This window comes from Spermophilus citellus (genome assembly GCF_964194105.1).
Source record: "Spermophilus citellus genome assembly, chromosome: 4".
Taxonomy (NCBI): Eukaryota; Metazoa; Chordata; class Mammalia; order Rodentia; family Sciuridae; genus Spermophilus; species Spermophilus citellus.
Genome location: NC_138185.1, coordinates 41153552 through 41178676, shown reverse-complemented (window position 1 = coordinate 41178676; position 25125 = coordinate 41153552). Strand labels below are relative to the sequence as shown.

The following is a 25125-nucleotide window of genomic DNA, read 5'->3' as shown; positions in this document are numbered from 1 at the left end:
TTTTTTCTTTAAAAGCTGGTCAATCACTAAGCTCGTCTGAGTGATGGCAAAGTCAGAATTATGACTGCCTGATTTTACCCTTCACTGCACTTGTCAAAAAAAATTAAATTAAAGATCATGCTTATGAATATAATGCATGAACTGCTGCATGGCATTCTGAAAGATAGAATGTCCCTTCTGTCCAGTCACTCACAAAACAGCCTGTCACATGATACTTCAATATGCAGAGAAAATAATAGGGTAGAGAAAAAAATCCTGCTTCTCAGGAAATACGAGGGACATTCCACAAATGGTTCATGTATTCAGAACAATTTACTTTAATAAAAAAAATTAATAATAATTCTAATACTAACATTAGAAGCTTTACACTAGCTTAGTGATTTCTAGTTTCCAAAATATTCCACATATAATTTCATCTGACAAAAGGGATCATCAATATTTTAAAGCATAGTATCAGGCTTCTTGACTTAGCATTGCAAGGTGTGGTTTCCTGAAGACTGAGCATCCCATGCATGCTTCTTGAATATGCTATGCAAAGGTAATTGTAGAGCAAGAGTCAAAATGCTAGTGCTTTCTGTAAAAGTATGATGGAAATGCAACATTCATTACCAAAAGCCACTGAAAACAGTGGAGATGTATGTATGGAGAAAATTGTTATTCTAAACATGCCACTAAACTTAGCAGCATAAAGTCTGACTAGTTTTTAATTGAAATATGTTTTTGCTTTAAAATATATAAGTGTGTGTGTATATCTATATATACACACATCCAGACTATGTGTTACATACATATGTTTTTTTTTTGTGTGTATATATATATATATATATACACATATATACATATATATATATTATATTATATATATACACACACACATATATACATATATATATATATATAAAGTATGTGTGTATATTTATTTGTAGACATGTGCTATCTATATCTCTCTTTATATATTTATATAACTGATCTTGAATACATGGCTGAGCTGGTGCTTATGTAAGGGAAATCTCTAGAAACCAAAATTCTGAAAGAGTCTGAAATAAGAATTGTAAACAATGATAGAAGACAGTGTTCACTTTTAGGCATCTGCCAATCCCAGATGTCTACATTTAAGAACAGAGGCTATCAAACTTGAGCATGCATCTGAATCACCTGGAGAGCTGTCATTAATATAGATTACTGGACTGCACCTGAGGTTTCTGATCCAGTTTAGGATGAATCCTAGATATTTCTGACAAATTCCCAGTGATGCTGATAATACAGATTCAAGTATACTTTTTGAGAACCACTAGATAGAGTTGGAGTGAGCCATATATATATGAGATCTAGAGGGGCCAGTCCTTGGGTTATGAATACAGAGGGAATTTTCCTATATCAACTTTAGAATTTGTTACAGAAAGATAAAAGGAAGAAAAACATCTCTATTAAGATTTCCCAGTTTTACATATATACTAAAATGGGTTTAAGAACCATTACAAAACAAAACAAAAACTCTAAGCCAAATATGTATTGAAAGTATCTCTAAATTGGTAGTATCTTTAGGCATTTCAGAAAAATCAATGTAAATAAATGAGTTCTTAAACCAACTTCAAAATGTCTTCACAGATAAAAAGTCTAAGTAAAATGACAATTGAACAGACAATATACAAAAGGAACAACCATAAGTTTTACTTTACTATATTATTTTTTTAAAATATAGATTATTTTAAAAGATACTTATATGTTAATTAAGTAAAAGAATGGCCAGGTATATTTGAAAAGGAACCAAATAAAATTTATAAACGAAGGAAGATGATAATAATGGAAGTAAAAAATTTAGTGAAGAGTTAAACATTGGATTGAATAGAGTGGAACAGAAAATTAGCAAATAAAATGAGAAATTTAAAACGAAATCATGAGAAATAAAAATGAGAAGAGAGACAGAATGCAATGTGAGCTGAAGAGAGAGAATAGAAAGTCATAGAGAAGCAATATTTAGTGAACTAACAAAACTAACGAAAGACGCTCATTTCCAGATCCAGGAAGTACAGACAATACTAAGAATATAAATAAAAATAAATTCATACCACCTCATCATAATGAAACCATGGAATACAAAAGATAGAGAAAATTGTCAAAACAGCCAGAAGGAGAAGATAACTAAAATGAAGCCACAATGAAACTGAGAGAGAACTTCTCAGCAACTACAGAATTTGTAAGAATATGGGAAAATATCTTCAAAATGTTGCAAGAAAATTATCTTCCACTTTGAATTTTTACCTAGACATGATCCTTTAGAATGAAAATTAAACTGGAAAATAACAACATTTTCAACAAATAAAGCCCGAGAGACTTTTATTAAAGGAACTCCTAGATTTAATTCTGAATCATGGAGCTATATGAAAATCATATTTTATTAAAGGTGCCAAGTTTTCTATAATGACATTCATTTATTTTTTATTTGTTATTTTTAGATATACATGAAAGTAGAGTGTATTTTGACATATTATACATACACGGAGTATAATTTATTCTAATTAGGATCTCATTTTTTGGTTGTACATGAGATGGAGTTTCACTGTGGTGTTTTCAAATATGAACAGAGGAAAGTTATGTCAGATTCATTCCACTGTCTTTCCTATTCCCATCCCCCTCGCCTTTCTTCATTCTCCTTTGTCTAATCCACTGAACTTTTTTTTTTTCCCTTTGGTATCAGGGATTGAACTCAGGGGCACTCAACCACTGAGCCACATCCGAGCCCTATTTTGTATTTTATTTAGAGACAGGATTGCACTGAGTTGCTTAGTGCTGGCTTTAAACTCACCATCCTCCTGTCTCAGCCTCCTGAGCTGCTGGGATTATAGGTGTGGGCCACCATGCCTGGTTTATCCACTGAACTTCTACCTGCCCCTCACTATTGTGTGTTAGCATCTGCATATCAGAGAGAACATTTGACCTTTTGTCTAGGGGGATTGATTTATTTCACTTAGCCTGATAGTCTCCAGATCTATCCATTTACCACCAAAAGTCATCAAGTCATTCTTTTATATGGCTAAGTAATATTTGACATTCTTTTAATTTTTTAAGAAGAAAGAAATTGGTTTAAATTGTTGAGAACTGGAAGTAATACAACTATCATTAATCAGATTTTTTTCAAATAATTCTGTTTATGACTTGTTGGGTTCTCAGAATTAACACTTATATCAGATGCCAAACAAGCAATCTGTGGTATAAAATTACTAATAATTTCATTATTAATATTGTATAGTGGCATGTTAAATCAAAGTGCACTGTGGTCCACAAGATTTCGGCCAAAATAATAAAAAGAAAACTCTATATAAAAGTCCACAGTATAAAAAATAGATTTAGAATTGTTATATTTGTAGTTTTGATGTTCAATAGTGTAAAAAATATTTTCTGAAGCAATAATCCTTCAATTACAGCTATAATGTTGGCAACATTTCATCCTTCAAAAAATTTGTTCTAATTTCCAGAAAGGAGAAAGGGAAGAAGATTGCAAAGGCTATGTCATTTCTTTAAAAGAGAGAGAGAGAGAGACAGAGAGAGAGAGAGAGAGAGAGAGAGAGAGATTGCTACATTAACACTGAATGTACTTGGGTATGTTAAAGAGCCATTTGCAGCTTGTACTTTTACAAAATTCTGTAGAATGAGAAAATTTGACCATATGGTCTCCAAATTCTACTTCTGGGTCTAAATGTAGCTGTCATGATTATACATGCTAGGGAATCTAGGTGAGTTTATTTCTATGATCCTTTCTGAGAATGTGTGTTTCAAAGTAAACTGAGGCAATCAGTAGTCTCTGTGAGGTGGAAACAGGGGAGGGGACTCCAAGGGAAGAGAGAAGGAAGATGGGGGGGTGTTAAATGGAGGGATCTAAAGAGAGGGAGGGAGGGAGGGACAGGGAGAGAGAGAGAGAAAGAGAGAGAGAAAGAGAACGAGCTAGAAATGACCAATAACTATAAACTGGGAGGAAGATCTAGAAAGAAGGGTCATGATCCACATTAAAATGTACCTCTCCACCCAGGGATACACTATTCCATTTGCATACTAAGTGGGAAAGAATGATTGTGGCTCTGTATTATGACAGGAAATGAAAGATATGCAACAGTATAATGTGTGAATTCAGGCACATAGGTTATTTTGTCAAAATAGAAACACTGATGGATAAAAAGCACCGAATCATGGAATCATCTGCCACTGCCTGTCACATCATGCTTGTGCTCCTTCCTTCCCCAGTGATTTCTACTTTTTTTTTAAAATTTGGCTTTGAAGCTGTTTTAGGAACAAAAGCACAATTCCCGTGTTTTTGGAGAATGACTAACGTTTACATTTCACCACGATGTGACAGTCAGAGTGTCCCTGGAAACAATCCACAGTTATCACATGTTCATCTTAGACTTAATGACTCAGAGAGGATTCCAAGATCACATATTTGGTGGAAGGGAAGCTGTATCACTGAGTCATATTAGGATTAGCGGATGATGTTCCTCAACAAAGCCATTTATTTATGATGCAAGGAGCAACTTGGACGAATCCCTTCTTGATTAAAGGCGTCACAACTGCTACCTTTTATTACACACTTTTTGGGACTCAGTAACAACAACACACTCAAGCTCTGGAAAACAATCTTCCACATAGACAGAACATGCTCTGGTTGAGAAACATTCAGTGAGTTCTTCTCTAAAGAAAAAACAATTGTTTTGCTCCTAACTCAATTCCTAAGCATGATCTTCAGAGACTGTCCACTGAATGTCCTAATTTCAGTGAGACTGACACCCTGGTTCTTCTCCCCATCAGTTACTAACAAAGCTTATCATCTGGGGTCAGGCAGAGTTTCTGGCCTTCTCCATGGTACTAAGTGTTTTTGTGGTTTTTTTTTTTAACTAAATGTTTCTAAACATTTAAGCACATTTCATTGACCTGATTATGAGAGTACTAAGAATATTAACCAGAAACAGAATGCCAGACCTCTATGCTTGGCATTTTATGCATATTATTTCCATTCTCTACCATTAGTAGGGAATGTTCATCCCTTGCTATTTTTGCATGAAAGGGAGAGAACATCCACTGCTATGTGTTTATGTCCTTCTTCACCTCTTCTCACTTCTAGTGAGCTCAGAAGGAACAGCCTCATCTTTTCTCTCTCAGTCCCACCTGCCTGCAGGGAAGGGATGTCCTGATTTGTTCTTTATATAATGAGCTCACCAGGGCAGACTCTGTCCAGTCAGCTGAGGACACCTACACACTTGCTCATGAAAAAAAAATAAAAGGTAAGACCTCTCTGGCAAGGAAGCCAGAGTGATCAGAGGGTGATAAGAGGCTCCAGTTTAACTGCATTAGGAATTAAGCTAATATCTTGATTTTCACTTTTCTTAAATCTTTGCCTTCTCAGTTGGTTCTGACCCAGAGGAGGGTGAAAGCAGTGTCATCACGGATCACCTGGACCCACAACACTATCCAGGATGCTGTATAGTGATGGTTTGTGCTGCTCAGAATCTCTGTTCAAGCAACAACCTGCTGCTGGGAGAGAAATAAGCTGACATCATCTGGCAGCCACACTTTAGGGATCCAAAACATGAACATGGGTTCATGCCAAGACCATTTTCCCCCTGTGCAGCTTGCAACCAGTGACCGAGCATGGGACAGTACGATATTAGAGCCCAGTCATTCCTGCTTAATACGAGACTCCTCTAACAATCAGGCCTCCCCAGACTTTCTCAAATGGCACTGCTGACTGAGGATATTCCTAATTCATCTTTCTTCCTGCTTTCTCTCTTTTTCCTTCTCCTTCTCCCTCTCTTATTCCTCTGCCTTTATTCTTCAAAAGCATAATCCCCAATAAATATTTGCACTTTTGCTTTCATCTTAGCATCTTCTTCCCTCAAGGGCAGAATTGACTCTATCAGCAATACTATACTCTTCATTTCACCAAAGAAATGGGGCTCCAGGCAAGAAAGTAGAAGACATAATAGGTATGTTCCTTTTTAGAAGTTTATGAATATGCTTAGGTTTGATCTTCACTTGAAAAAAAATACCCTGTTCAGATTTTTTTAAAAGAACATTTGAATGACTTGGATGTTGTACCAGTGCTAGAAAGGGGAGCATCATTTCTTTACAAAACTGAGCAAAATTGGACCTGCCCATTCAAGTGCAAGAATATAAAGATACATTGGCTTCTAGAAAATAAAAGAGAACATTAAAGACAAAACATTTCCAGCATTCACAGCTGAGGTTTGATTCTGGAAAGACTGAGTATTATTCATGAGATAAACAAATTATGCCAATAAGCCAACTGCTACAGCACAGATCTTCCTGTGTCAATCTTGACCTTCACCTTTACAGAGTTTCAGAACATGTAACTTGTGAGCACTTCCCACAATTTTCAATTTCCAGAGATGGAAAGTACTTAATACTGAGAAAATGAAGTTTTAAAATTTGGTTTTTATGCCAGGTATGGTGGCATATGCCTATAATCTCAGTGGCTTGGGACACTGAGGCAGGAGGATTGCAAGTTGAAGGTTTGCCTCAGCAACTTAGCAAGGCCCTAAGCAACTCAGTGAGATCCTTTATCAAAATAAAAACCAAAAAGGGCTGGGGATTGTAGTTCAGCAGTAAAGTGCCCCTGGGTTAAAATCTCCAGTACAAAACAAAATAAAAACAAACAAACCCCCCAAAACATAAAATTTGGTTTTTACCTTAACAAAAACATCCAAATCTGATTTTCCATCCTTACATGCAAAGGATAGTAAATATATAAGGAAAGAATAATAGAATTGCTGTGTAATTTTTTGAACTCTTAAGAATATCTGAACTACACAAAATTTAAAATTAAATACAAGTTTATTTTCATAGTATAATTTTCTAAAGGAAGGAAGAACAGGACTTACCTTCACTAGAGTCTTTTGAACCTTCTAGCTTCTTTGCTTTGCTCTTCTTGTGGGGTGGAGAGAGACCTTTTGGCTCTACCCCCTCTGGAAGTACAAAGATTTCATACATTCTTATTTAAATATTTACCAGTAGGGTTCAAAATTGTGTTGAAGTTTAAAGATGTTTTCTTTTTAGTAAACCCACACACACTGAATCTTAATTGCAGATTCATCTGTCATCACAGCTGAGCTAAATTTTGGCAAGGACTCCTGATTCTCCAACCTACGTAGACTTAAACTTTAAGGTTTTTAGCTAAAACAATTTTTTTTCTTTTGTAGACACCATTAATGACTCACACACATGAACTACAGACAAGTGCTTTGTTCAATTTAATTTTTTTTTTCTATAAGGGAACCTTAAATCATATATATTGTTTTTCTCCAAGAGAATAAAACTTCATGGATTGACAGTGGTCATTGACCATTTCATCATAGTCCTCAAAGTAGGGCTAGATGAAGTGCAATGTCATCTCGTGTTTGAGGGGTGAGGTGGGGCCTGAAACTCTATTGCTTCTTTGTAACAGACTTCTTTAGTAATCCAGATTCTAAACAACTTCCACATGTCCCCAATTAAACTACTGTGCTTCCCATTTCCCTCGGTGTTTTGCTAAATCTGTCCAAGGAGGCTAATAAATTAAATTCTGAAGATACTTTTAGGAATGTGTCTCCAAATTCATCCCTTCTGATACAGTGTGCTCTGCTCAGCATTGCTTTACGCGTCCAGCCCTGGGGGTTCTACTGAGCTGTGGGTTTATGTCTTCAGCTGGGAGCTTCCTGGTTCTTTGGCTTCCTGCTACATCCAGCTCAGGAGAAGCCAGGGTGTTTGCTTCCTAGAATCCTGGTAGTCTTCTCGAGATGGTTGTGTTCCTTAGTCTAAGGTTAAAGTCCCTGTCAATTGGTCTTCTCCACAGGGCCCTCTCTGTCTCTTGGGCCCTCTGGCTACCCACTCCCTATTGTCCCTTCATGGTTGGGACTGAAGTGTGCTCCACTCCTCTCAGCCTTGATGATTTCCCTTCACTCAACTCCCGTCAGGCATTTCAAACTTAATGTGAGCCAGAGCCATACACTGGGGGTCTAGAAACCTCTCCTCTACCCAGTACTGCACAGCTCAGGGATGGGTGTTATGTGCTACCCACTCAGGAGCTAAACCCCAAACCTGAGATGCCATCCTCAATATTTCTCTTGCTTTACTTTTCCATTCCAAGCAATCCCAAGTCCTATCAGCTCTGCTCTGAAATATATCCCAGATTTATCTGCTCTGCTCATCAGTTGTAATCACAGTCACTCAAAACAGCAGCAGCTTTTGCTTGGGTTACAGTAATCTTCTAAATTCTAATTTATAGCCTTCTAATCTCTCTGCTTCTACTCTTTACTTCCTCTGATCTGTTTTCCACACATCAGCCAGTGCGATCTTGGAAAACAAGGCAGGTCATATCGCTTGCCTGTTTCAAAATACCGTTATTTAGAATAAGATCCTAATCTAACTCTATGGTCTAGTCCTGTACTTCATTTGGGCTTCATCTACCTTCTTAGCCTTGTTTTTTGTGTTCCTCAGTCACTGAAAAGCTAGTTCCTGCCTCAGGGTCTTTGCATCTGCTGTTGCTTCCCCCACCCACCCCTGGAACACATATATGTATATGTCTGCCCTGTATTTACTCTTTGAATCTCAGATCAAATTCAGCTCCCTAGAGAGGCCTTCTCTGACCACCTAATCTAAGGGGGCTCTCACAAGGGAGGTCTCTTCCAAACACATCAGTTATATCTGAAATTATCTTGTTCTTTTGTTTTTTTCTTTATGTTTCGCTCCCCACCCTAGTCCCCAAGAATGTGAGTTCCATGAGACAAGGGCACTTGACTTTCCAATTCCTCTTATATCCTTGGTGCCTAGCAGTACCATAAGAAATTTATTTTAAGTTCTATTTTATATTTGCCTCACTCAGGCCTTTTTTTAAAGTCAATATATAATGGCGCCCATGTCTAACTTTCACTCTCTTGGCAGCTATTGCCTTGTGCCAGGATTCCAAAATTATACTATAGAGCTATGGCAATTTGTTTTTCTTTTCCCATTTATTAAAAAAGGAACAGAACAACTTTAAAAACCCACATTTGATAGATGTGTTATTAAAAATCTTTAGTGTTATAGACTACAAAGGTTTTGGGCACTAGGCTCACTTTTTCTGGGTTGCGAGTCAAACACATCTAAGGTCATTACTACAGCCAGGGTGAAAAATTTTGCCAATGACTACATTAGCAGCCCTCCCCTCCCAACTTCTGTCACCAGGTGTGAGATGTGTGTTGACCTTTGGAATGGGTTCAGCAAAAATAAATGAGATACTTGGAACAGCTCACTGAGCACAAATACTGGCTCAAAGAGATTCATAAAATGGGCAAGGCGACTTTTGCAATCTCACTGGGAGAAGACTCTAATCCTTTTGTGCTCCTGAAGTGTGTCATCTGCAACTGGGACCAACAGGACAATTTCCAGTGCTGGAAATCCAATTCCAAACCAGGAAGTCTTAAATTCCTAATTCTTGGTTTTCCACCTGAGGGAGAATTCTTGGGGAGTGGGTGAGATTTAGAAAGACAACTGCCCACATTTTAAAATATTTAAGTGTTCTTAAACTACAACATCTTGGGGCTGGGGTTGGGGCTCAGTGGTAGAATGCTTGCCTAGCATGTGAGAGGCACTGGGTCCGATTCTCAGCACCACATACAAATAAATAAAATAAAGGTCTATCGACAACTAAAAAAAATTAAAAAATAAAAACAACTACAACATCTCTCTCTCTCTTTTTTTTTTTTGGTGGTGCTGGGGATTGAACCCAGGGCTTTGTGCATGCAAGGCTAACACTCTACCAACTGAGCTGTATCCCCAGCCTGCAACATCTTGTTTTAGAAAAAAGTTGTAGGGTTCTCCTTGAGTAGTCAGTAGATGTGGATGCATATTAATTATGAAGTTGTCCATGATGTGGATATTCTATCATCTCATGATACCCATGATTAAAGTGTTCTAAAGCATTCAAATGAAAGCCACTGATACACATGTTTCTGTGTCCAGGTTTCTACTTGTGGCTCAGCAGGAAACTCCGGGGGAGCTAAAGGGTAAGTTGTTCTTGTTTCTCCTCAAAAGCATCCCCAGGCTTCTCCTTGACAGTGTGCTGTGTTTTCTAGGTTGCCTCTGTTGAAACCTGGAGCTTTGCCATGAGCATGACTTTGCCCTCTGGGGAACTCAGCTGTACACCTGGCACTGCTGTGACTGAGTTGCCATTGGTGGTTGCTGATTTTCTATCCCTGCTGGCTCAGACTGGGGCCAATTTCAACAGTGCATGGCCATGGAAATAAAAGGACATGGGGAAATAGTTACCACGCTAAGATTAAAGATGATGATTAAAGGACATTAAAGGAATCCTGGGAATTTAAGCTAGTCTATTTTTTTTTTCCATTTCTCATAGGCGCTTCACCATGAAGAAAGACCTTGTCTGACACAGATATCTGAGATGTTCCTACCTCTATACACTATAAGAGTCTGGACATAGGAGAAAGAAAGCTACAAACCTGGGCCCTGGGGTCAGGCCAATCTGGATTTATATTCTGGCTGTGTTATCTAACCAAGAACTAATCCCTCTTAAGCCTTGATAATAACATTTCCTACCTCATAATGTTGTACATATGAAATGAGTCCATGCATGACAAGTGATTGGCACAAGTGGATGCTTGATTAAAAACTGGCTGAGCATCGGTGTGCTGAGGCTGATCTAAGCCAGCTCACACCAATTAATTGCACCATCTCTTCTGAACTCTCACGCTCATTGGCTTCATGTTGGATAGTTTGAAAAAAAAAAAAAACAACAAACGAAACATGGTAGGTGTATTCACACCACAAAAATCTGCAAACTCTTCACACGGGGCTCCTCTACTCTATCATTTTACTAGAACACCACTGTTTTTTCGGTATTTAATTTGCTATTTACTATCATTCAACAGCATTTGTTGACAGGTTGATTCACTCAAGTAGTCCTTCACTTGTGTGAATTGCATTCTTAAAAATCCCTCCAGCTTTTTTATTTGTATTAGAAAAGGTGATGCAGGACAGAGGAAAGGCAGCAGTTATTGGTCTTGAGACGCTGATTCAGATGCTTCCTGGGGACAAACACGCTCTAGTGTGAATAAAGCCAGTCTGCACACCAACGTCTGTCAGGGCCAGCTGGCACGCCAGGGAACCATCCAGCACACAAATCCCCCGTGATTTTAGCACTCAGATATTAGGAAATGGAGAGTAGCTCCCCAAGCCCACTCTGCCTGAGTGGCTTAGTATCCTTGGGCCTTCGAGTGTGACTTTAACAGCTGTGTTCAGCTGCAGGAGATAAGAATCCCAGGAAATCTGGTGGGACTAAAATCAGAAATGATGATCCAATTAATGCCCTAGACCTCAAATGCTGACTCCAACCCTGTATACTCTGCATTAGCATTAATAATGATTTCCTTAAAATCACTCAGTGGTTTGGATAGATATCTAAATCTCATTAAGAAGTCAACTCCCTTTGCCTAAAAATATGTACTTAGGGCACTTAGGCAAATGATCCATGACAAGATAAGGTTCTTATATTGGCTGAACAAAAGGGCTATACCCCCACAGACAACACTTTCAAGGACACTTTATAGAAGCAAGATAAATGAGAATAGCAGAGATTAACATTCATTTGTGGAAGTTAATCCACAGCAGGGTGGCCATTTAAAACCTTTTCTCAACAACGTATTTTTTGATAAAATATTGTTCTTTAAAAAATAAGACATTCTACATGGGTCTAGAAATTGAAACTTTTAGTAGAAAATTTGTCTTGGGCTTTATGTTTTTAAAAAATCAAGTAGAATCCTTGTAATAAATCTAATCTTCTCAGAAGGAAACACTGAGGCAAGGGTTTGAGTAGTTAATTTGAGACATTATTCCAGGAAGCACCAGAAAGGTGAGATAGGAAAAAGAAGACAGCTGATACCAAAAAATCTGCACTGTGGGCATCCAGGGCTCAACTCTCCTAGAGAACTCTGAATGATGGTATAAAATCATGACGTCCAATACCACAGCCCACTAGTCACATATCATGGATGAGAGTTGAAAGGTAGCTAGTCTGAATTGCAATGTGAATGTAAGATACACACCAATGTCTAAAAATTAGCAGTGTCAAAGATTTAGTTTTGAAAAAGGTAAAATATGTAATTAATCTAATTTCTATATTGATTATGTCAAAATGGCATTATTTGGGATGTTATACAAAATATTTTTAAAACTGATTTCATTTCATTTTATTTCTTTAACGTGACCATGAGAAAATCTAAAATTGTACATGAAGCTCAGATCTGAGGCTCACGGTTTATTTGTACTGGGTGGTAATGGAATATAACTTGCCGCTGATGTAGCCTACAGGAATGGTGGGTGATTAACCAGTTCTTGTTCAGCACTGATTGGAGTGCTAGTCCAGAGAAATTAACTACTTGGTACCTTGAGTTTGCCTTCATGACCACAGCAAAGTCTTTAGCAAGGAGGCAATAGAATTCTTTAGAAAGCTAATATCATAAAACAATAATGAATGCTGAGGGGACATAGGTAGGGCACCAACAGATGCTACCACCCTCTTCATTCCTGCTTCTGACTTTCAGATCCTCCCACAACTTCTCATGCCCTCTTGATCCATTGCTTTTGGGGAGATCAAGAGGACCTTTAAAAAATCAGACATGTCTGGACTGGGGAAGAGTAGATAGAAGCTATGATCATTGTTCCAATGAACTTTCATGAAGAAAGGGAACTGATGTTATTTCCCCAGGAAGATAGTCAGTGGTCAGGGAAGAGAGAGAAGTTTAACTGAATAAGCAGGAGGCCCATTTTAACCAAATGAAATCTATTGCAGCAGAATTTGAAGAGCCTCCTATTAACAGAGCTGCTCAAATTGAGATTGTCAGTCATTTGTAGGGGGTTCTGGCAACAAATAGGGGGTAACACAAAATTAGAACCGCCAAGACATCTATTTTAATTTTGAAACCTGGCCCAATTTCATGGCGAGAGCAGTGCAGTTGCTGAAATGGAGAGCATGGGAATCTTGAACATAGAATTAAGTGCTATGCCTTTCCAATATCTGTTAGAAATGAGAGACAGAGAGAAAAAAAGAAAGCAAGAATATATGGAATCGTTACTGTGGCCCAATAACTATGAGGAACATTTGAGGTATGTTACCTCACTTATTCCCTTAAAAGAAGCAATCTGGTGAGAAGCATAAAATGAAGTTTATAGAAAAAGACACTTGCTGAAGGTCAATAAGTGGTGTAGCTAGAATTGAATACAGGGCTATTGATCTATGTATTCATTGTACTCATTAGTAAGGACATATTAAGTGTCTACCTTAGGCAAGAACACATGCTTTTATCTACTAGATTTCCCTCATAGACACTTAAGGAGTTGGCATGCATCTTAATTTCAGATAATGAGAACAACATGCCATATATAGAAATTGTATTTTCCGAAGATGGCCACAGCAACATTTTAGGTTTTACCTGCTCTGCAGAACCACTCACCATCAAGAGATTAAATCTATATTTCTATCCTGAAGCTGGGAGGACTATTCCAAAGAGTATAGTTCAGTGGAAGTGATTCAATGGGACTTGTGACCCTGGATCTTAGGAAGGGTAAAGCTTCTCCCTGGCTCGCTCACCTTTTCAAGAGAAGTGCCACTGGCCATCATGCTGTCAGGAAGTCCAGGCCACATAAAGAGGCCATGTACAAGTATTTCAGAAAAATTTTCCAATTTAAGTTTCAGCTGATAGCTAGAATCAGTTGCCAGCCAGGTAAGTAAATGAGTGAATTTTCAGATGATTCCAGCCTCCAGCTCTGGAGACTCTTGTGAGCCCCAGACTTCATGGAACAGGATGATTGGGTTATCTCTGCTATGTTTTCTGAATTCCTCATGCACAAAATATATGAGCATAAGTGGTTGTTCTAAGCACCAAGTTTTGGGGGTGATTTATTATACAACGCTATAATAAACTATAACATCATGTTAAGCATAGTTTTTGCCTTAAGAGTTAGTGCAACTACTTCCTTATTTTACAACATTGAGCATGCATTTCTATTTTTATTAAGCTGATTTTGTCTTTCTTTGAAAAAATATAGGGTATAAATAAAGAAAAACCCGTCTCAAATAATAAAATCATAAGTTCAATACCTGAATCTTCTTTCATGTCAACATCCTCTTCCTCATTGGTATCATCTAATAAAAGTAGGAGAAGATAAAGAGAGATTCATATAAGAGCTAAAAATCCCAGAATGTTCCACTTTGACTAATAAAATATATTTTTTTAAAAAAAGAGCTCAGTAAAAAGACACTCGTTTTTGTTGCATTATATCATTGTGTTGAGTTACAAAGTGAACACATTTAAGGCACTATTTAATATCCAGGGTTTACATTTATGTTTTATAAAATTATTACATATTTGTAATAAGTTGTAATATTCAGTAATTCATTTTACTTACACAAATTATGCATGGTCACCTAAATCATTTTAATTCTCCAGAATTGTGAATTATGGACTTTAAATTTCACATTTTCTACGTTTATTAAAGGTGTGCACTCTTATCTCAAGTATCAGAGAAATGCAGACATCAATATTTGGTTGAATGTTAAACACAGACACATGTTAAATCCCTGTATGGCGCCATGAAAACACCACTCTGCTACACTTGTAAATCCAAACATTTATGCTTTCAAGTGCCCCTAGTGGTTGAACCATTCCCATGTAAGTCCCCTTATCTTCCAGTGTGACCCTTTTAAGTAGGGTAGGATGTGTGATTCCTCTGCGTTGTAGACAACACGTGCTCTTTTGGACTTAGGGCATACTACCACATCTTACCTTGAATGGCCTCCATATCCAGCACCAGTCTAACATCTATAACCCCAAAATTCCTGTGCTGAAATCCTAACCTCCAAGGCTATGGCTTTAGGAAGTGAGTCCTTGGGAGGTGGTTTGATCATAAAGGTGGCACCCTCACAAATGGGATTAGTGCCCTTACAAAGCATCTGCAAGAGAGACCCCTGGCCTCTTCTGCCATGTGGGGAGATGGGGCAAAGACACTTTCTATAAGGAATTGGGCTTTCATGTTGATCTTGGATTTCCAGACTCCAAAACTGTGAGAAATAAATTTCTGGTGTTCACTGTATGGAAATTTGTTAGAGCAGCCCAAGTGGACTAAATCATCAGTCAGTGCCAAGTCCTGCCCTGTGCTCCTGTTTGTTCCTCTCTGTTCACATTACTATACTCTAAGTCTGACTCCAAGTACACTTTGCTTTAGGTATCTTAGAGTTTCCTAACTACTCTTCTCTTCTTCCCCTTTCCTACTCCCCTTTAACATATGGCTGCCAACTCATTATTAAAATATAGGTCTGACCTGATTCATAGCCATATATTAATTGCCGTCTGCCTAATGAGAAAAGTCTAGACCCTTCCCTGAGTATTGAGGAATACTCAAGGTCAAAGCTATTTAGTTCTTAGTTTCCTCACTTTCGTTACACCGGTGTCATCACCCACACAGATGGCAACATTCAACTACTTGTCCCTGTTCTCTCAAGGTACCTGTCTTAGTCCCTTTTTTGATGCTACAACAAAATGTTTAAAGCTGGGATCTTTATGAATAACAGGGATTTATTTAGCTCACAGTTTTATAGGCTAAAAGTATATCTCTTCATCCTCCAGTAAAGACCTCTGGCTGCATCCAACATGGCAGAGGGCATCGTTGTGGAAGCTCATACAAGAGCAGTGCATGTGGAAGACCTCATGTGGTGAAAGAAACATAAAAAGAATGGGGAGGGACCAGGGTCTCTCTCCTATAGCAAGCCAATCTCATGAAAGCTAACCAAGTCCTAAGAGAACTACATCACTCCCTCTCTATGGTAGTGCTTCCATGATCTAATTATCAAAGTCTCCATCACCTCTATACCATTACACTGGGACCAAGCTTCTAGCACACAAACCTTTGGAAGACAAAACATACCCTAACCTTAGCATTCTCCTGTAGCTTCCTAAGCCTGCCTTACTCTTGCTGGGAATGCTCTTCTCCACTTTTATTCACCTGCATCCTTCAAGGTCAAGCTTAAAGTCTCTGATGGAATTAAGCAGGGTTTGTACTTGGAAATAGACAAGACACAGCTAAATCAGAGAGGAAGTCTACAAAGCTTTCTACAGCATCTGTTTAATCCAAGTCTGAATGAATAGTGTTCTTTTTGTTTTGCCTTATTTTTATTGCCTCCTGAGTATGAATGTTAAGGATATTTGGGCTTAGGTCTGCATATTGTTCTCAAACTACCCATTCACTTGGCATGCAATCTTGGAGAAATTACCTAGTTTTCCTGATATCAGGTTCATCATCTGTGAAGAGGGATAATAAAAATGCCTTCTACTTAGAATTGCTATAAGGACTAAATGAGGTAATGTCATGTAAAACACTAGGACAGTTATTGAAACATTATTAAGTGCTTAAAATTAGCTATAATAACTATAAACCCCACGGTCTACTTCTTGGTTAATATATCTGTCTTCCACATGCTCATCTCTAGATCATAAGTTCTATGGAGATAGAGAACATGCCTTATAAATATAAGTCCTTGGTACCTAATGTCATTTATTTTATTTATAATTTTTACTGAATGGCCCAATCATGTTAGCTGTGCAATCTTGGGCAAATAGCATACAATAGTATACACCTCAGTTTCTTCATCTGAAAAATAGGGATGATAGAAGTACTGACTTCTTAGAGTTGCTGACATGTGTAAAGTGCTTACATAGAATGAGCATTCAGTAGATGCTGATTATTGCCATTATGGTGTCATTATTATTATTATTTATATTTAATCACTTATTGGGCTCTACTATGTGTAAGAACTGTGCTGGGCCTTGAAAATACAGGTTAATAATCCCTACCCTCACAAAGTGGGTGGTAAAGAAAAGTAAAACAATAGTCAGAACTGGAAGAAACAGATGAAACAGATTCTCTGATGCAGAAAAGCAGAAGTTCTATTGGGAAACAGACAAGAGGCAGTTAAAATAGAGACAAAAATCTATAAAGGCTTTTCCAGAAGAGGTGAGGTTTCATCTGTGTCTTAATGATTGAGGTCAAGTTAGCTAGAAGAAAAGAAAGGCTACAGTATATGCCCAGAAAATGTAGGTCCCTGTCTACATCCCCTTGTTCCTTGATACTTTAGTGCATAACAGCCTGACTTCCAGCCTCCTGCTCCTGGGTCCTCTGCTTGAGAGCTTCCTCTGGTTGCTAGAGCCCACTCAAGAAATATTAGGGAAATGATACCCTGCAGGGCTCAGAATTCACAAATGAATGACAGGATTTGCATATCAGTATCCCAGCTCCTTTGCTTCTCAAGTTCATTGAAAAACATCCCAAGCTTGTTCCATACTATCTCCCTTAACTCCCTTCTCCCCATTGGACTTGAGCCCCAGATATGCAGTGGTAATTGGTTTGTAATGTAATCTATTGCTCTCATTTCCTTCCAGGTCCCACTTCCACACTCCCCTACTGGTGTTTCCTGAGATTTCCTTTGAAAGAAAATACTTCCATTTGAATCCTTGTTTCAGAATTTTCTTCTTGGGACACTCAAATCAAGGCAGGGTTATCACACTCAAGCGTAAAAGAAAACATCTGTCCAAAGGCCTGGATGTGGACAGTCAAGATGCTTTGAAGGAAATACAACTAGCTCTGAATGGCTGAAGAGAGGGGTTGTATGAGAAAGTACAGCTGAAGTGATAGTTTCTGACTGAAGGTCCTTCTATACCAGGTATGATGATTAATTTTATGAGCACTATAAGGCGCTCACACAGTATTTTGGTGTGTGGGTGAAGTTGTTTCTGGAGGAGATTAACATTAAATAGGTAGACAGAATAATGCGGATTGCCTTCCCAATATTGGTAAGCATCAAACAATCAGATGAAGACCTGGATAGAACATAAAGCAAAAGGAAACCCTCCAGCTAGACTGCTTTCATTCTTGTATGTCTGTTTTTTCCCTGACCCTGGAATCAAATCGAAACATTGGCTCTTTCTGGGTCTCAAGCCTGTAAGGATTCAGAATAGAAGTATATCTTTGGCTCTACTGGTTCTTAGACCTTTGGATTCAGAATGGAGCTACACCATTAGTTCTCCTGGGTCTCCACCTTGCAGACTGAAGATCATGAGACTTGTGAGACTCCATAATCCTAGAGTCATTCTTTATAATACATAGCTCCAATATACACATTATGTATGTATACATACACCATATATACACATATGTAAATATGTATTATGTGTACAGATGTACACATATGTCTAAATATATAAATATATCTCCTATTGGTCCTGTTTTCTACTTTTCTGGAAATTCCTGATTCACACACACCCAGTTGAAGGATATAAACTTTATTTTGAAAATAAATATTAATCAACTTTAGGCAGTGAAGAGTAACACCATGCTTTGAAAGTTTTTTTTTTCATGAGAGGAATTTACTAAGAAATTATAAAATACATACCCAATATTTTGGTATTATTTGTATTAAAATCAAGCAGAAAATACTTTTGGTCTGGAAAGCACCTAATGTGCCATTACATATTAATAAAATCCACAGCAGCTCAACATTATTCTATATAATGTGCTTGCTTGAGTTATATTTAAGCTGCAGATTTCTACTGAGTTTTTTTTTTTAACTTTCTCTCTAAGAAAACTAGGCACCAAAAAAGACAGTGTGTTAAAAAAAAAAAAAAAAAAAACAAGAAAAAGAAATGATAGCCCATGGAAATGGGAAGCCATGCCATTCAAAATTTGGAAGTATTTAGGAGACTGATGGAGCGTGGGCACAGAGCTGCTGCCCTTTCAAACAGTTCTTCAAGCATCATACTTCTTTGTTAGAGGACAAAAATGAAATAAAAGGTTTCTAGCCAAGGCAATACAAATACCATTTCAAAACAGAGAGCAATCCATCAGATGGTATTGTTCTGTGCATTCAGAAATGCCAATCCAGAAAATACCCCCTCTCTTCCCGGGAGGAGACCACACAGAGGGTAAAACTCCATTTCCTTTTAAGGGGCCTCTTTGATGGTAATTTCATAATGGATGCTGTTTTTATTCACCGCATCACTCTGTGTCAGATTACCCTGTTGAGTTCTTCACAAAACACACAAATATGACTGAAGTTCTTATTTTGATAAAAAATGTATGTGCAAACCAACAGTTTCTCATGAATAACCAGTTCTTGGTAACAGCTAGCTTCAGATACTTCAAAGGCCATTTTATAAGAAAATGGTTAGCTATTTTGAAGTCTAGACTATCTATTTCAACTTTTATGGGAGACGAAGTTAATAAGAATTATTTTTGTTGTAATCATTATACCTGCCTTCTGAGAAGCACTTCATTTTTCGATAATAAAGTCCACAGGTTTTTTGTTTGTTTAATGAAGCATCCCATGGGTTTTGGAGTGACTTCAAATATGTCTACTTCTTTCCTCTGGGTCCTCATACTAATAGTGTTTTGAGAAAGTAGAAAAAACAAAAATGCACACTCATATAAAACTCTACAGAATGTTATTCTAAAAGCAGAAGTTCTCAAAAATATAGTTTCTGGGTCAAAAGCATCATTGTCATCTGAAAACTTGTTAGAAATGCAAATTCTCAGGTGGAACTTAAGATTTATTGAATCAGAAGCTCTGAGGGAGAGACCTAGAAATCTATATTTTAACCAGCCCTCCAGCTGATGTTCATGCACAGGGAAGCTTCAGAGCCACTGGTGCAAAGTACTGATATTACTGCACTGGAGGATGATCTTTCCAAAAAGTAGATGTTCATCTTTAGGAACATCAAGGCTGAAGTAACTTGTGTTAATGTAAAGGGTGCCCAAGGTGGGTATGAGAAACAATTATGCTCTTCACAAAGATACTGCATGTTTTCTTCTGTGTTTTAAGATCACCCTGCTGTCTTACAGCTGGACGGATGGTATCATGGTCCGTAGTCAGGAATCTTAGATTGCTATCATAGTTCTTGGATGAAGACTAACTTCAAGGAAGTCTGTGACAGCATGGAAAAATTAAAGTGTTATGAAGGGGAAAATTATCATCATGAGCTACTAAAGCATTCTTTCCACCCCTAAGGGAACAAAAGAACAGACACCTAAAATTGATCTCTAATTTTTGTTGTCAAAATTTTAAGGGGGCTGGGGATGTGGCTTGTAGTGTGCTTGCCTGGCATGCGTGGGGCGCTGGGTTCGATCCTCAGCACCACATAAAAATAAATAAAGATGTTGTGTACACTGAAAACTAAAAAATAAATATTAAAAAATTCTCTCTCTCTCTCTCTCTCTCTCTCTCTCTCTCTCTCTCTAAAAAAAAAAAAAAATTAGGGATTCTCACACACAGGAGCTAGTCTGTACGGTGAGCAATTCCATCATCCTTTTGTGGCTCTTTATTTCATCTGTTCATAAGTCCTCTGCCTTGAAGCTTAATTTCTTACCACATGCCTCTTTGTGCATTCCTTATCTTTTTGATATTTCATTACCAATGGATCCTAGGAAAAATTTTTTGTTTGCAGAGAAAGAAAATATTATTAGCAATAAAAATGCTTTTCAGGACTTCCTTATAGTAAAAAGATGTTGGAAATCCTCATGGCTTACTTGTCTTGAAAGCAGAAACTAGGCAAAGATAGACTGATAAGGGAACATCTTTACCTAGTCTGGCTTTGTCATCAAGTTGAATACCTGGACCCATTGAATCTAACAAATGGCTAATATAGTTTCTATAAGATAATTGACAGAAGTAGGAGAAAATTTAATTAATCTATTTATTTTTAAATTTTTCTTTTTATGGTGTTGAGGATAAAACTCAGGGCCTAATGCATGCTAGGCAAGTTTTCTACCACTGAACTACATCCCAGTTTGAAAATTTTTAAAAATAAATAAACAGATAAAAGCAAACATGTCTCATTGAGTACTCAGATCTCAATAATTTATAAATTAATTAATCAAAAGCACTACTTATAAAATTGCATGGACCTACTGCTTGCAGTTTTTCCCACTGGGTACACCATGGTACCAATTACTGAGATGTGGGATTCAGGAAGAGGAAAATTGGGAAGATTGGGACAGATTTTGAATTTGTTTTCTGGATGGGCTGAGTTGAAGACGTCTGAGGGTCTCCAGTGGAGGTGACTTGTGTGCAGGTGAGTGTACCAGATTGGACTGAGTCAGCCACAGACAAACGTCTGGAAAAGCAGATGACAGGGCATTCATCAAGATAACTGCTGCTCACTCAGGCATGAGAAGGACTTCAAAGGGTCCTGTGAAGTCATAGGATCAAATCAAATATGTGCTGGCTTTGGTAACCATGCTCAACCCATCCAAGAGGTTCAAATAACCTCAACAAGGACAGTTGCAGTAGAAGGATAGGGATAATCATGTGATTGCTGTGGATCACAGAATGAATAAAGAATGAGAAAGACAACCCTTCAAAGCCATGTGCCTGAGAGTAGGGCTGTCTATCAAGCGGAATATAGGTTGCAGGATTTTCAGCTCCTCTGTTTATCTTTACTTCTTAGCCTTATCAGGGATTATTCATTCATATACTGTTCCTCAAAAGAAACTGTCTCCCTGCATTTGTGCCTCAATGTTTTCAACTAAAGAACAGAAATTAGTCTACCCAGGATGTTTGAAGGGTCTTTCTAAAGCACCCTGCCAGAATCTCTGTTAAGATGCCTGCAGTATACTCCCTTCTCCAAGTAGCATTCAGTCCTGTCTTTTTTTGCTAGGACTTTTCTAATGAGATCAAACTCTACTTAGTCAAGGCTTGTGTTCCCAGGTCTTTATTTGTTCTGCTGTTTATCAGCATTTGCTACACTCACTGCACACTCAACCCTGTTGAAGGGACAGATTGCTTTCTGTCTGTGCCTGCTGCTTGTTCCTACATCCAGGTTGCTTGGTTACAGCAACACTTCACTGGATTTTCATTGAAGGCAAATGTGTTTGTAGCTTTTGAGGCCCATCAAGTGGAAATGGTTAGCACCCATTTCCTAAGTAGGCAGTAAGCTCATTTATGTCACATTACAGAGAGCATGGCTTGTAGAATCCTAAAGCAATGTGATCTGCACATTAAATGTGCACAAATGTGTCATGTCCCTGTAAGTATTCATAATTGAAGAAAATTCTGAGTTCTTTCAATCTGTATAGTTTTTATATGCACTCAATATGGCATTTAGAGGAGAAAAAGTGCAATTCAGACTGGGTAAGCAGTGTTTGTATATGCGTATGTGAATGTTACTTATTCAAAGATTATTGGTGTGTTTTTTAAAAATCATATCTGCAGTAAATTTCCAATTTAGGGCTTAAAATTCCACAAACTTATTATCTTCAGTTCTATCAGTCACAAGTCTCTCAAGGGAGCAAAAATCAACCTGCAGGTAGGGTTGCATTCTTTTTTTTTTTTCTGGAAGCTCTGGAAGAAAATCTGTTTATTCATTTGCCTGGCTTCTAGAGACCACCTATATTCCTTAGCTCATGACCCTCTTCCACGGTCTTCAAAACTAACTCTGTTGCATCTCTCTGAACATTCTTTCAAAATCACATCTCCTCCTGATTCTTCTCTTCTGACCCCCTCTTCCAATTTTAAGGACCCTAGTGACTATATTGACCTCATCCAGAAAACTCAGGATAACCTCCCTAACATAAAGTTAGCTACTGAAACCTCAATTCTACTTGCAAGTTTAATTTCTCTTTGCAATATAACATAATCAAGGTTCTGGGTATTAGGGTGAAGAAACTTTTTGGGGGAAACTTTTTTGACTGTCTCCCCTAGTAAAATTAGGAAGCAAATTGCTTTTCATAAAAATGTCTGAGGAGTAGAAAGTAAGGATAATTCTATTTGTTATTTGTTTATTTTAAATACGATGATATCCCATGAAGGGTGTCCAGGGTCATCTTTTGTTTATTTGTGGTGCTGGGGATAAAACCCAGGACCTTGTGAATGCTACTCAAGTGCTCTGCCACTGAGCTACACACCCAGCCCACAGAACAATTCTATTTACAAATAAAATGGTTTCCTCTGGAATCAAGTCTATAGGCTTAATATTAAGTTCATTTTTGAGTTTTTGGTTTTTACTTCACTACTTTATAAAAGGACTTTTTCATTAATACAAATGGCCAACAAATATATGAAAAAACTGTTCAACATTTCTATCAGGGAAATACAAATCAAAACTACTCTAAGGTTTCATCTCACTCCAATCAGAATGGTGTAAAGAATGTGAATAATAATAAATGTTTATGAGGATGTGGGGAAGTAGTACACTTACACATTGTTGGAAGGACTGAAAGTTAGCATAATCAATATGGAAAGCATAATGGGGATTCCTCAAAAAACTAAGAATAGAACCACCATATCACCCAGGTATACCACTCCTCAGTTTTTATGCAAAAGAAATAAAATTAGCATACTACAGTGACACAACTACTTCAATGATTATAGCAGCACAATTTACAAAGTCAAGTTGTGAAACCAGCCCAGATGCCCATTAATTGATGAATGAATGAAAAAAAATGTGTTAGATATACATCATGGAGTTTTACTAAGCCATATGAAGAATGACTTTATGGCATTTGTCAGTAAAGGGATGGAATTAGAGAACATCATGGGAAGTGAAGTAAGCCAGACTTAGAAAATTAAGGGTCATATGTTTTCTCTCATATGTGAAAACTAGACCAAAATAAGGAAAGAGTGGTGGTGGTGAAATCAGATATCATTAAAATAAAAGGAAGATCAGTGGAGTAGAAGAAGGAGATCAAGAAAGAGGAGGGTTGGGAAAAGGGAAGAAACACGTAATAAATTTAACAAAATTACACAATGTACATGTATAAACATACCACAGTGAATTCCACATTAATGTGCATCTATAAGCACCAACCAGAAATAAGTGAGTGAAAAGACCAGTGGAGTAGAGGAAGGAGAGTAGGGGGAGGGAGGAGGGAAGGGAGGAGAAGGGACTGGGAACTGAAATGGAATAAATAAAATTCCATTCATGTGTGATTTTGTCAGAATGCACCCAACTACTATATATAACTCTGATGCACTAATGAGAGAGAGAAAATTTTCTTCTTCTTTTTTCTTCCATTACTTCTTCCTTGCTTCTTTCCTTTCTCAATTCTAATTCTTTCCTTACACTTTTCTTTCATCTGTCTATTCTTTTCTTTGTTGGTTATAAAATAAAAATATGACAAAGACAAATAATGAACAGATAAACTATTGGTAACACATATTTGATAGGTTTAAGGACCTTTAAAGACATCTTGTAAGTCAAAGATGAAATAATCAAGAAAAGTGTATAAATGATATAATTAGTAATTTCAAATAAGAAATTTGTGGATATATTAAGTAACTGGAATGGATAGACCAAATTAGCAGCCAAAGAATTGCACATGGTTATCCATTAATTACCTTACTTCATGTGTAAAAGTGATAACATTATGAGAATGTGAACCATTGAGAAGAGCAGGAGAAAACCAAGGTCTTATCTGCTGTTCATGGGAATGTAAGCTCAGGTTGCTAGGAGTGAATGGAAATCCCAGCATTTGCAGGCAGTGCTGCAAACAGAGTGACCAATTTGACAATTACTAGCAAAAGCATCTGGGTTTTGTAGGCATCTGAAAAGAAATTCCACCTTTCAGAAAGTATTAACAAATACGAATGATACCAATATTTATCTATCAAGATGGTTTTTTAAAATGTTGCTTATAAACAAATACAGGATCATTTGCAAAAAACAAACAAACAAACAAACAAAAAAAGATTCCAAAGTTTAATAAAGTATGTTTTGGGGAAGCATTGGGTCCATTAAAATTATATGTTATGGAAGAATATATAATGACTCGAAAAGAAAATGTTCATGATTTGTGTTCAATGACAAAAGCAAGTTATGAGAATGAATTTCTGATTGTTTGCATTTTTAATTTCTAAGGACCAGAAGGATAAACCATAAAATATAATTCATCTCTGAATTATAGGACAGGAAATGGTCTGCATTTTTTTTCTTTTTGCTCATCTGATTTTTACTATGTACCAACATTACTTTGGTAATAAGAAGTTATGGGTTTTTTTACACAATGATCGCAAAAGTTAAGTTGCCTACTTTAAATTTTTTT

The 25125-nt window shown here is 37.3% G+C and overlaps 1 protein-coding gene across 2 annotated transcripts in view; it reads right to left on the bottom strand.

The window, feature by feature from the left end:
- Positions 1-25125, bottom strand: part of MACROD2 (mono-ADP ribosylhydrolase 2) — a 2040087-nt gene that overhangs the window by 176767 nt on the left and 1838195 nt on the right. For both annotated transcript variants that reach the window (XM_081290808.1, XM_081290809.1), the window contains exons 10-11: positions 14141-14185; positions 6891-6974 (exon numbers count right to left, since the gene is read on the bottom strand). In XM_081290808.1, coding sequence (XP_081146934.1) covers positions 6891-6974; positions 14141-14185 — 129 coding nt within the window. The remainder of the gene's footprint in view (positions 1-6890; positions 6975-14140; positions 14186-25125) is intronic.